Source organism: Zonotrichia leucophrys, chromosome 1, assembly GCF_028769735.1.
Source record: "Zonotrichia leucophrys gambelii isolate GWCS_2022_RI chromosome 1, RI_Zleu_2.0, whole genome shotgun sequence".
NCBI lineage: Eukaryota > Metazoa > Chordata > Aves > Passeriformes > Passerellidae > Zonotrichia > Zonotrichia leucophrys.
The window spans coordinates 66,342,288-66,355,080 of NC_088169.1; the positions used below are offsets into that span (position 1 = coordinate 66,342,288).

General features: G+C 39.6%; 2 protein-coding genes across 11 annotated transcripts in view; one reads left to right on the forward strand and one right to left on the reverse strand.

Annotated features, from left to right (window-relative positions):
- Positions 1-3,351, forward strand: part of SUPT20H (SPT20 homolog, SAGA complex component) — a 29,791-nt gene extending 26,440 nt beyond the window's left edge. For 5 of the 10 annotated variants that reach the window (XM_064715826.1, XM_064715884.1, XM_064715831.1 and 2 more), the window contains exons 22-24: positions 1,232-1,337; positions 1,867-1,994; positions 2,825-3,351. In XM_064715826.1, the coding sequence (XP_064571896.1) occupies positions 1,232-1,337; positions 1,867-1,994; positions 2,825-2,959 (369 nt within the window). In that variant the 3' untranslated portion in view covers positions 2,960-3,351. The remainder of the gene's footprint in view (positions 1-1,231; positions 1,338-1,866; positions 1,995-2,824) is intronic. The other 5 variants (XM_064715868.1, XM_064715912.1, XM_064715903.1 and 2 more) reach the window with 3 other exon arrangements.
- Positions 3,272-12,674, reverse strand: EXOSC8 (exosome component 8). The gene is made up of 11 exons (XM_064715937.1): positions 12,622-12,674; positions 10,998-11,034; positions 9,906-9,969; positions 9,285-9,358; positions 8,688-8,733; positions 7,591-7,696; positions 7,459-7,504; positions 7,097-7,193; positions 5,888-6,008; positions 3,904-4,010; positions 3,272-3,492 (listed from the first exon to the last, which is right to left on the reverse strand). The coding sequence occupies exons 1-11, from the start codon at positions 12,636-12,638 to the stop codon at positions 3,377-3,379; spliced, it is 831 nt and encodes a 276-aa protein (XP_064572007.1). The 5' UTR covers positions 12,639-12,674; the 3' UTR covers positions 3,272-3,376.
- Positions 12,675-12,793: the final 119 nt, after the last annotated feature.

Sequence of the window (12,793 nt, forward strand, 5' to 3'; positions counted from 1 at the left end):
TTAATGGGAAACTTTGCAATTTGTTCACAGCATCCGAATCTCTGAATGTCAGCTAGTCGTTGAACTACTAAAAAAAAAAAAGTAACTTGACCTTGTACTGTTGGGTTTTATTTTCTAGATATTGAACATCAAGGGCATTTATAAAAAGGCTGACGTAAGCATAGTTCTTGTGGCAGGAAGTTCGGGAGAAAATCAATCTCTGCATTGGTTCAACTGCCCTAAGGAACTTCTCTCATACCTTGCATTATAGAGGAGGGGGTTGTTGGCTAAAATGACATATTATGAATGCTAGATTCCTTAGCTTTGGAACAGATAGGAATGTTATGTGCTCACAGTGCTTAGTGAAAAACTTAGGCCCAAAAACAGCAACAATTTTCTGTGCTACCAATATAATACAAACATGCATTCTCTGTCATACTTAGGGATTCTCCCCACATGGTGTTTCTATGACTCCTAGTCATCATGGAGGTGATGATGTCTCAACATGCAATCTTTTGGTCTGGTTTTCCTAGATCTTAGTAGCATTATAATGTAATGCTGAAGAAGCATTGCAACTCCTGGACTGAACCATCTTTTTTCTGACTCATAAGCCATGCATATAATGAATTGTACATATAATGCTTTATTTTCCTTTGTTATAAATCAGTGCGTAATTTAAGTTCTAAAAGAGGTCATAATTCAGCACCCTTTGACTTCAGGAGACATTGGTCAGACTCCCATTAATTCGGTTTAAGTGATTACTGTGAAAACTACTGTGTTCTGATAATGTGATTTTAAAAGCAGGGTATTTTTATGAAATTTAGATGTGTAGCACAATACGAACATGGGAATGCATCAGCATTTGCACACTTTGATGGATTAGGACCTTTGCACATGGGTATTTCAGGGGCCCCTGAAGACTTTGGGGCTGGGAGTGGGACAGGAAATTGTTGTAAGATTACAACCATGAAGTGTAGTCTCTGCTAGACTGCAGAGAAATTGAAAACTATGTGGACTTCTGCTGAGTAACAGGAGCACTACCATTTCTGCCAAAACAAAGCTGTTCTGGGGTATTCAGTATCTGTTAGTTCTGCTGTTAGTGACTACACTAGCCTGTATCTGGCACATACTGGATGACGTAGCATTAAATGTTTTTAAATGGCACTTCAGAATTTTGCCTTCACACTGGCTTTATTTGCTTATTCATTGATACGAGTTTGGTAATAAGGATCAAGCTTTTCATTTTTGCTAGGGGTCTGACCAAGGTCCATCCAATCAAGATCAGGCATTATCTGCCCAACAAGCTGCTGTAATTAACCTGACTGGAGTAGGGAATTTTATGCAACCTCAAGCCACAGGTATGTGCTTGCTGAGCCTCCTTTTGTAGCGAAGTGTTTATGTTGATAAATTCACACTGAAATGAAGTTTGGTCTTAAGGAAGTCTTACGTTAGATCACAATGATTTACTGTTTATTATCAAGACATGAATTCTATGAGAAATACTTGACTTCTAAAGCATGCACTTCTCTGCTTTGTTTGGCAGTTAAGTGCCATCAATTGATAGTATCACATGAAAGCAAGTTACACTTAAGACAAAATGAAAATGCAGCGAACTTCATGCCAGACTTCATTAAGGAATGTTTCTTTAACTCTTGTGCTTAACATCCAGTGTGAGAAACCTTTGTGTCTCCACAAGCACTTCATAATCTAATTAACTAACAGAGTATGTATATCATGTATACTTTATTCTGCACTGTTCCAAATCTGACTCTAAAACTAATTCAATTGATCCCCCTTTCCTGTTACACTGTATTCCTATGTCTTCCTCCCCTGACCAACTCAATCTGACTTCTTTGACCTGCCTGCTTTCCCCTTCTCCTTTCTCAGTGTTGTCTCAGCTTGGCTCTGCTGTGAACAGACCTGGGCAAAGCCTTCCTCAGCAGAGACTCCAGCTCTCTTCTGCCTTGCAACAGCAACAACAACAAGCCTTGCAGCAGCAGCAGCAACAGATACAAGTAATCCAGCAACTTCACTCTGACTGTGTTAAAAAAAAATCAAATTAAAAATACAATTCTTGGCTCCAAAATCCAAAATATTGCCCTCTTGATCTCTCTTTTTAATTAATGCAGTTATGGTCTCGCAAATTTAAAGAAAAAACAAACGACAAAACCAACATGTATTTGGCAAACTATCATGCAGGACCTGAAATCTGTGGTTCTCTCAGCTTGGAGCACTGAATTTATTTTTATTCGTTTAAGCCCTCCACCTTCCTGATTTGCAAACATTCAAGGGGTGCTTGTGGCACATATCTAAATACTATACCAGGTGACAATAGATTTCAAAATGGCATGGATGTAAGCACCTGGAATTTCAAATGTAGCCCTGCTACAGTCAGTACATGAAAGCATGAGCTTTGCAAAGCTCCTTTACCATTCAGATGCTTCATAAAAAAATTTTAGCATTTTTTAGCACACAGTCACATGTTTGTAGTATATACAGAAAATTCATACAACGCATACACTGAGAAGCTATCACATTAGGAAGGTACTGTGTAACCCAAACACTCAGTGAAGTTGCTGAGTTACTGCAGTTACTGCAATGAAGAGCAAGGGCAAAGAAACAAAGCTGTGCACATTCACATGTAAAATGTTAGCTTGTGCCCTCAGCAGGCTTCTGTGCCACTGGTGCTGCTTGACTGTACCCAACTGCCCCAGTACATGGTGTGTTCCTTTTGTCAACCTGGTGCTTCTTTATTTTTTCTTTCTCTCCCCCTCTTCATTCTTCCTGGTGTGAAAGCTTTATAGTCAACACTAACAAGCTTTTTCTCCCTTCTCCTCCATGGCAGCAGTTGCGATTCTTGCAGCATCAAATGGCTATGGCAGCGGCAGCAGCACAAGCAGCTCACCTGCATCATCAACATTCAGGCAGCCACTCAAAAAGTAAAAGGAAAAGAGGCACATCAGCCCCTCCAAAATCATGAGACTTGCCTCCCCCCACAAAAAAATTGATTGGAAGGGGATTTTTTTTTCAGATTGTTAAGGAAAAGGCTTAAAATAAAATTAGTGTTTTATATTACTGGTGGGAAAATGAACTTTTGACATTACACTAAAAGAAATGAACTGATTTGGAAGCCAACCCTACAGAACTTAAAAATTTAATCTATAAAGTGGCTAGGATCTGGTTTCCTCTAGTCACTTAATTTTTTAACAGAATGTTTTATCTTGTATTTTTTACCAGTCAACAACATTGTACATAGAATGAGGGTGAAAAACATTTTAGAAAAGATGAACTTTGTAAATGTAGTATTGATATTTGTTTATTTAGTATAAAAGGTTTGTGAACACTGTAACAAATACAATTTTTACAAATCCATTTTTGAAAAGAGCTCTCTTTTTGTTCACTTGGGTGTTATACTTTTTATTACTTTGTCTATGAGCTTCTTTACTTCTTTGTGTCTTGTAATTGCTCTGGTGATACAGTCCTGAAGCTTGGCTCCTGTAAGAGGACTTCCACCTAAACATTGAAGAGAACAATTTGATTTTCTATTTAAACTTCAGTTATGTGTATCTAACTGTGCTTTCCAAATGCAAGTATTAATACATTAATTACCATTACCAGCTCCCTTTCACTGGGGAGCATACAGCTTTCCCAGCCCTAGCTTCAGGCAAAGATAATGGAAATAAACAAGAGGTGTAACAGGAGACATGCCCACAATTAGTCCTCTCCTGTGATTGCTTCTTGAACTTTAGTCATGCCACCCACCATCTTAAAACTCCTTTCAAGAGCAGGTAATTTAATGAGTATTCAGGCAGACACTGTTACCATAAAGCACCTGCATCTCACAAAGCAAAGCAGGTACAGAATCTTTTCTTGACCTAACATCATCGTCTCTTATAGGCTTCTTTGTAGTAAATTTAGAAGTACCTGGTTTATGGACAGAACACAGTCTGCCTTCTTCATCAGTTACAATGGTTACTGTTCCAGTTGCTAAATCTTCTTCTTCAGCAGTTGGATCAACAATGAGTAATGTGCTTGTGAAAGAAATGCATGCACATATGTTGGTATACATTGCTCCATTAATGTTATTGCAAAATACAATTTTTACTGCAGTCTTACAAAATACTTGTAGATGGATTTAGTGCTCAAGCTTATCTGTTTTCCTACCAAAATGCACCAATTTTAAAAGAAAGAAAAAAAAAAGCCAAAAAATGTGGGAGAGTCCACATAATCATGTGTTTGTGACTGTGGAAAATAGGCATATAAGCGGTTTCATAAATCTGTGACGTTGCAGGAAAAGGCCGCTGAATTGCTATTTGCAGTATGTAATATGAAAGACTGGAGTTGTTATTTTGTAGTTACGCTGAAGACTGGCATTGGTTTTAGGTGTAGGCTGCACTAATTTCTACCAGACACCTTAAAGCAAAACTGATTGCCACTGGCAAGTTCACCAAAGTGGTTCTCAGTTTGTTGTCAGTGAACTGTTAACATCACTCAGACTGGGAATAGTTCAAAACCAGATTCATTGGGTTGCTTAAGACAGTTTATTTTGGCTTTCATGCTGTCACATATGCAGTTCAGTGCATGGCTGTTGTTGATGTACAGGTTGCTGCCACAGGAGCAGCCCTGCAGCAGTGCTCCTCAGCCATGGCCACACTAACCAGCAACCTACCACTTCCATTACCACTTCTATTTATTCAAGGAGGCCTTTTATGCAGAAGAAAACTGCCTCTGGAAGCCAGAGTATGTAAAGCATTTTATTGAAAGAGCTATTAACCAGAATTAAAAAAAAAAAAATAAAACCAACGCAAACCACACAACACAGGCAGACACCCCTTCAGTACTTAGTTCTAGAAGCTAAAAGGAGACTTCAGTAACTTGTTTGATGCAACAGTTGGTTTCAGGGAAGGAAACAAAGCCCAACAGACACTCATGGAAAGCCTTCTTCCCCAGGCAGCTTTTTGGTCTATGTGTAAGTATATGTGATTTGTGTGTAAATAATACCTTACTGACAGCTGTCTGCCTAGTACGTTACTCAAACACGTAGTGTACATCCAACTTCAGACCCAGCAGAAATGGTACTAAAGCAATTAACAGAGGCATTCTAAAGTACCAATAATATCCTGCTCTGATGCATTGGTAATCACTTGGTCAACAACTGACATTAATGCTCTCCCCACATCATTTGTTATTTGGATGAAAGGCCCCTACTAATAATTTCTGTAAATAAACATTAATGTGCCATAACCCCCCATAATCTCCAAACAGACCTAAATCTTGAAGAGCAGAGTGATCACTATCCTGTCACTTTCTACTTTGCAAATGGATGTCACCAGAAATGACTGCATTTCTTATAAATAGCAGCAGGACACATTTTTAACATTCTTGACCTAAGGAAGACCCAGTAGACAATTTCAGATGAGGAGTCAAGTTACCAGATGTGATTACTTCGAATTCTCATAATCAGATTCTCTTGCTACATGAACAATGACTTAAGCATGCTGGCTACACTTCACCTTGAGTAATTATGTTTTCAGTTATCCAGGGGTTCTATTGTTCTAACTGGACTGTTACTTCCTTTCTATCAGTTACTTACACAGGCTTCTGAAACATTAATTGCACTGGTAACGTTTTCATCTTAAAGATACTTCAAAAACCTCAAACAGTACCCATCCATGTACTTTTAAGCTTATTTTTACTGCACTTTGTCTTGTGAACTCCTTACATCACAGAACTAGAGGCCCCTTCAATGAGAGAGGCTGTGGATTTAAGACGGGTGGAGCAGCATTGCCTGAGGCTCCACTCTGGTCCTTGGCAGAAGTGCACAAACATCATCGGTGGCATCTTCCATCTTTCATTTGTTTTACAAACACTGTTATTTCCATAAAGTACGAAACAGTTTGGAACTTACTCATCAAATACAGCAAATGATGTGGCAACCGGATGCTTTCTGATAATCAAAGGATTCTTCTGTTTTAAATTAACTTCTGATAAACCAGTTTCTTCATTTATCGTAACCAATGGCAATTGCACTGAAGAGATGAAAAAATTACACTGGTCTAATATTAAACATGGTCTAATATTAAACAGGCCTAGAAATGTTAACAACTACTGAAATATTTAAGCTGTTCTCTTAACCTGCTGAAAATCAATCAGAATCGTTTTTCCTACATTAATTATACTCCACAAAAAAACCAAATCATTCTTGAATTCAAGGAAAGTATTTAGCTTAGAATGACCTGTTCAAGGAAGTGTTTGATTTTTGTATTGAGGGTAACAGAAGCTTTTTTTCCTTACACAGAAATATTTTCTACTTCCAAAATGCCACACAATTAAAATACTTCAGACTCTAGTACTTTAGATTCTAATACTTTAGAATATTTAGCCAAAAGTGTTTTTTCCCCCAAGTCTACTGGGCATATAAAAAGTAGTAATGTAGTCTCATGTCATGAATTGTATATATCTGTAGAAACAGTGCAACCTGACCTTCAGCTAACTCTTGCCTCTTGCTGTGACAACCCATACATTGCTAGTGACAAGGACAAGAGCCAAGTAGCTAGGGGAATTCCAAGGCTGGCAATTCACAGTTAGAAAGGGAGGCCTTGCCATAAGTTTCCCTTTAAACTGCTCCTTCATGCATTTATAAGCCACACACCTGCAAACAGTCAGGCCACACATTTTTTTACAAACTATAATTCATTAAGCTAGGAAAGGAATATTCTGTTGTGACAAAGTACAACAGAATATTATATATCTGTAAGCAAAGCCTCCAACAGCTCTTCCTGCCTACGCAAAATACATTATCAAAGTAATACCCTGATGTAGATGTTAAACTTATTCATGGTCACTGCTGAAAGACTCATGTATCTGACACCAGAGAACACGTGGCAGAATAGCAGTTAGTCCTTTAAGAAAGCAATAATTAGTGTACAAAAAAGATCCTATTTTCCAGGTGTTACACACCTATGGCATCCCACCATCACTTCCACCTTGTATTTGCATTCAAATGACAGGAAACAAACAGTCCCATTAACTAGTTACCCACTTAGCAGGGTTCAAAACAGATGCCTTTCTCCAAGCAACACTTACCAGAATGTCTCTTGTTCTAAATAAGACTTACCATTTTTTAATGCTGCCAACAAAGCAAAGACACTGGCATCCAGAAGGTTTCCATCATAGTCCAGACATATGATATCACAGTATAACACCCACGCAAGCTATCAAAAAAGGTTTGCACATGTGAGATACTCCATCAGCTAAGTAAATGGTCTAATATATAAGAAAATTCTGGCCACACTAAATACAGATACTTATTTCTATCATCTGATTTTTGGACTTAGGAAGTAAACTAAGCTATGAAGACTGAAAAGCACAAACAATACTAAAACCTCCTATAACCTCAAATACCTTCTTTATTTGCACTTGTGTACAGGTCCTGTGATCTTGTTACTATCTCCCTCTTCGTTCTGAGACAGAACTTACCTTGCCATTGGCAATACATAGGTCTTCTTTCACTATCATCTGTGAACTAAAATAAAATGAGAGTAAGCAAGGCAATGAAAGGGCACCAAGACAGATTTGCTTGTATTTTAACAGCACTGAGATGGTTCTTACTTTTCAATCACATCTGCGATGTACTGGCTCGCTGCTTGAGCCTCTTCACCAGGTGGTCCAGAGCGAAACCTCTCTGCACAGAGGGATGGCAGCTCCACATTTGGAACTAGGTGGCAAGAATCATTAGTCATAAACCAAAGAAAACAGGCAATGGGTAATCAAAAATAAAAAAATAAGTAACAAATGCTATTAATACTATTTTATGTACTTCAAATGAAAGGCAAGACCAAGAATTTTTCAATCAAGCCTTCCTAATTCTCCCCTCAAAAATAAAGTTAGGCATGAGTTTGTATTAAAGAACTTATAGTACTCTCTGTACTCAGGAACTATATATTCCATGGAAAAGCACATACTCCTAGCTACCACTCTCTGTTTATAATCCTTCTCTATCATGACCCACACAAACACTTATTTAAGTATTAAGCAGTTTTCAGCAGATCAAAACAGCAGCATTTCCATCCCACTGCCTGACTTTGCTGGTATGCTGTCTGCTTTCCATCAACTATTAAAACCTGAGGCTTTAGACTTGAAGCAAAAACATGCATAAACATTCATGAAAAAACCTAAGCATAGTCAAGCTTACTGAAAACAACATACTTGGGAGATGCCTTAGAAAAAGGGGACTTTGTCTCTCAATTCCACAGAATTATTTTATTTCCAAAGAAACTCCAAACAGGAGTGAGGAGGTACCACTGGGACTTACAGTTCTCTGAGAAATAAACAGTTTTTATTCCACAGTTTTTAACAGTTACATTTTTTGCCTACTGGGACTTTGAAACAGAAGTTAACATGCCTTTGCACAACCATGCATGCCACTATCTTTTATAGAGTACCTTCTCCCTCTTAATATACACAATGATGCAGGTTTCCTTCCATGCCTAGCCTGGAAACAGCAACAAAAAGGTAGCTGTATACAGAAAACTCACAAGCAAAGCAAAGGGAATTCTAGATGCCTAGATGTCAATTTTGAAATTAATTTGAAGAGTTGTAATAAAATTTGATCCAAATGAATTCTTTTAAGAAATCTACAGAACACAATTTCCACAACCTTTTAGCTGAAGCAATACAAAACCTCAGATCCATACTGAAACACTTACCAATATATCCCTTATTAGCAGAATCCACTGCAGGTGCAGCAAGTTCCTGGAAAAATACAAAAGAGAAAAATGAAGAATTTTGTACAAAATATTTTTAGTTGTTCTATATACAAATGGTTGTTTTCTTCCCAGTTATTATTACAATGAGATTTACAAAAGTCATTTTTAATCATTCCTTCTCTGTTAATTTCCTATGGAAGAACTCAGTACAGGGATGAACAGTCATTTGTCTTGTAGGTCATGGCAGGCCAGCAGTAGAGATGGGGCTACAAGGCATTCAATAGTCCAGCCAGCTCATTCCCAGTGCGCTTACTGATCCATGTTCAGGAACTTTTTTCAATTACAGAGCTTTTATCTAGAAGGAACAAGGACTTTAGTTTTGTACACGATGGGCATCACAAAAATACATGTTCTCAGACTATACAGGTAGGATTATACAATTACATTATATATTAACTTTCAGGTCTGGAAGTAACTCAGGTGAAAGACTGTAATTGCATCTGACTGGCACATTACTGTAACTCCAAGGGCGATCAATTCTAAACACAAATGCACTAAATCAGCGAACAGATAAATAAAGATAAAAACCAACCATACCGCTTTTATTCCGCAAATCACTGTGGTATTTCCTAACTTCACCAGGGCAGAACCATCTGCAGTTGTAATTGAACCTGAAGAGAAAAAGTACTGTTCAATAAAATCTATTTTCCCTTCAAAGGGCGCTAAATAACATCCAATCTTCATGGAGTGTTTACCTTCCATCATTTTGTACTAAACACAGCCTAAGCAAAATCTTGAATCCAGAGTGGGACAGAATCTCTGTATTAAACAGTCAATCATACAGAATGGTTGAGGTTCTCCAGCCTGCTGAGCCCCCTCTGCATGGCAGCAGAACCCTCTGGCATATCAGATAACACTCCCAGTTCAGTGTCATCTGCAAACTTGTGAGGGCACCTAAACTGTGCTGCACATACAGGAGCAGAACTGACTAATTACACTGAGCACATTAGCCCAGGAACGGGACTGAAAACAATGCTTGAGGATACCATTGTGGCCCACATTCCCTTTCATGCTTGTTGAAACTGTAAAGAAAAATCCTTCCTCTTCCTGGTTTCCAAATACAAGAACCAAGAAAACCAATTAGCAAGTCATTCATGTCACCGCTATAACCTGATATTAATAATACCTCCCCCATTATTATTCCACATAAGCACTTGCCTATGTTGACAGTGGTTGTCCGAAATTCACCCAACTCTCTTCCATCAGGCCGACAGTTCTCCTTCTAAAGAAAAATTACAAACTTCAAATTAGAAAACATACTTTATCAAATAACATGGTAATATTTTTGCTACAGAACTTCATAAAAAATATGAGTTTTCCCTAGCAAAAATGCTAGGGAAAACTCAGTCAGTCTATAGCTAGCTTTTCATCAACTGATATGTAGTTTGTGGTTATAGGCCTACAAAAGAAAACTCCTGATTTTTTAAAATTAATTTAAATTTATTTAGACACTATAACAATAGACCGATGTCTCAAGGGTAGGTACTACAGGAGATTAGATTCAGAACATAATCCAAGAATGAACACACACTGGTAAAGTTAAAATGAGAGTTTCTAACTGCCTGCATTGCTTAGTGGAGCTCTTAAAATTAGAGTGAACTAAAGAAAACAAAAGAAAAACCCTTCACCAAAAGAAAATGCAGCATTCAAATACCATCAATACCACACATAACCCTTATTTTAGAAACTGAAACAATATTCCATCATTTTAGATTACTCACTGCAGTTTCAAGCTTTTCAAAAGCAAACTCTTTTGGTTCAATTATGAGAACCAAAATTTGCAATAATACTGGATCCATTTCTAAGTCAATACAACTTCAGTAACAGCTGAACTAATTTAAGGTTCAGCTGTTGAGTGTTCTTCCCCCGCAGTTACAGTGTGCATGGTTAGCAGCAATAGTCTCTATTACTAATTTTTGTAGCATCTAAAAGCCTGGTTTGGCACCATTTTGTACTAGGCAAAAACCTGCATCACCATCTTGGTCAAATTTAACCTGAACTGCTTTCAAGACCAACAGAAGCATTCACCCATCAAGATGAACAGCATCAACACCATGGAAAGATGGAAAGAAAAGCATGTTCTGAAGAGCACAAAAGTTTTTCACCTGCTCAGACAGTTTTTTGGGTTGGGTTTTTTTCAGTTTCTATTTCCATAGTTTCATATTTCCATACAGACAAGTTAGAAGAGCAGAAGCAAGAAAGAAAAAATTCTTTCTTGCTTTCTTATACGGCATCTTATGTTTCACTTACCAAAAACCTCCTGTAATATTCCAGTGGTTCCACAGTTCTAGAACAAATAGAAAGAGAAGTTCAAATGCAAGTTCCTTAGTAGGCAAGACACAGGGAAAAAAAAATCTGGGAATCAAGATGCCTGACAAAGCTGTTTTGCAATACAGTTACAGAACAATGAGGAAATTTTAAACTAATCTTAAAAAAAAGATGTTTTCACAATGAACCTGCCTGTGCATACACTGAACAAAAACTGCTAGCTTTCATCTTTCAAGGAATGCAAACAGGAAAATTTTACTACACTGTGTGAAATATCTGTTAGCTCAAGGACTGCAAACCAATGCAAAGATCTGTATAAAAATGTTTAATTATTCAGTTTTTCTTAGAATCTTTGAGAAAATGTAAAACTACAAAATATGCTTCATGCAGTGCTTCAGATAAGAAATAATTGATGCTTATTATTAATCATATACTAGTAACAGTACCTGTGAATTAGTATTTTAAGCAGGGATTTTTAAGGTTAAAAAAAAAAGTTATTATAAATGTGTTGCCAATATTTAAACAAAGCAATCACAGTTTTGTTAAAATAGTGCTTCTGGGGCAGGGGTGGAAAAAAGATAAATGGAATAGGCAAGTTTTCCAAATGCAAACTAACACACAGAGGTATCACCAACATAATGGACAGCATGAATTGGCTCCTGTTGGCTCCACATGTGTTGGTCCGGTACCACTGGATTACAAACCCAGCATAAGGTCTGTTGTCTTACAGTTCATGTAACAGCACTTGCTAAACCTTGTTTGAAGCTTCTAAACCACACAATAGAATCAAGGATGCTGGGACAGCCTACCCAGAGAAGCTGTGGATGCCCCATGCCTGGAAGTGTTCAAGGCCAGGCTGGATGGGGCTCTGAGCAACCTGGTCCAGCAAAAGGTGTCCCTGCCCACGGCACAGGGATTGGAACTGGATCATCTGGGAAAACCCCCTCTGACCCAAACCATTTTCCTGTTCTAAAACGAGTAGTTGTAAGTGGGAAGTCATTGAATTCCCTACAATTTTAACTTCCTTATAATTCGGTCAGCTGTGTAAGGGGAGGTTTAGGTTGGAGAGTAGGAAAAAAGTTTGTCACGTAGAGGATGATTTGGCACTGGGACTGGAACTTCCCCAGGGCAGAGGTCACAGCATCAAAACTGCCCGAGTCCAAGAAGTGCATGGATAACGCCCTCAGGCACATGGTGACTCCTGGGGGTATCCTGCACAGAGCCAGGAGCTGGACTCGCTGATCTCTAAGGATCCACCTCGGCATTCTCTGCAATTCTGATACCAGGCAGCTCCGGGCCTCACTGAGCTCGGCTTTTTGCCGGGCGTTTTCCCGGCTGGCCAAACCCCGCTCGCTCAGTCTTTCCCGCACGCGTCGGAGGCTCCACAGCCGCGCAGCACCGACGCCATCCCTCCCAGACGCGCCGAGCCCGCCCCCGGCGTGCGGCCGGGGAGCAGGATAAAGCCCTCGAGGGTCCCCGCGCGGCCGGGGCAGTGACCGGATAAAGCCCTTAAGGGTCCCCGCGCGGCCAGGGGGGCGCTGGGAGGCGCGGGCGGGACCCCCGGCGCGGGTCCGATGGAACGGCGGTCCCCGGGCCCAGCACTTACTTGAACGCCGCCGCCATGGCGGTACCGTCTCCGCCCCGGATGTGGCGCCCCCTGGCGGCCTGCCCTCCCGGCAGCCTCCTCGGGCGGACCGGCGGCAGCGGCGGCCACAGGGGCGGCGGCGCTGCCGGGCCCTGACCGCTGGGGGGCGCCGGCGGCTCCCAGCGGCACCTGG

Coding starts and splice junctions, on each gene's coding strand:
- EXOSC8 (XM_064715937.1), bottom strand. Junction 9,970..10,997: donor AATATTACAGGAGGTTTTTG/GTAAGTGAAACA, acceptor ATTTTTCTTTAG/AAGGAGAACTGTCGGCCTGA. Junction 7,194..7,458: donor TATGTATTGCCAATGGCAAG/GTAAGTTCTGTC, acceptor CTTTTTTGATAG/CTTGCGTGGGTGTTATACTG.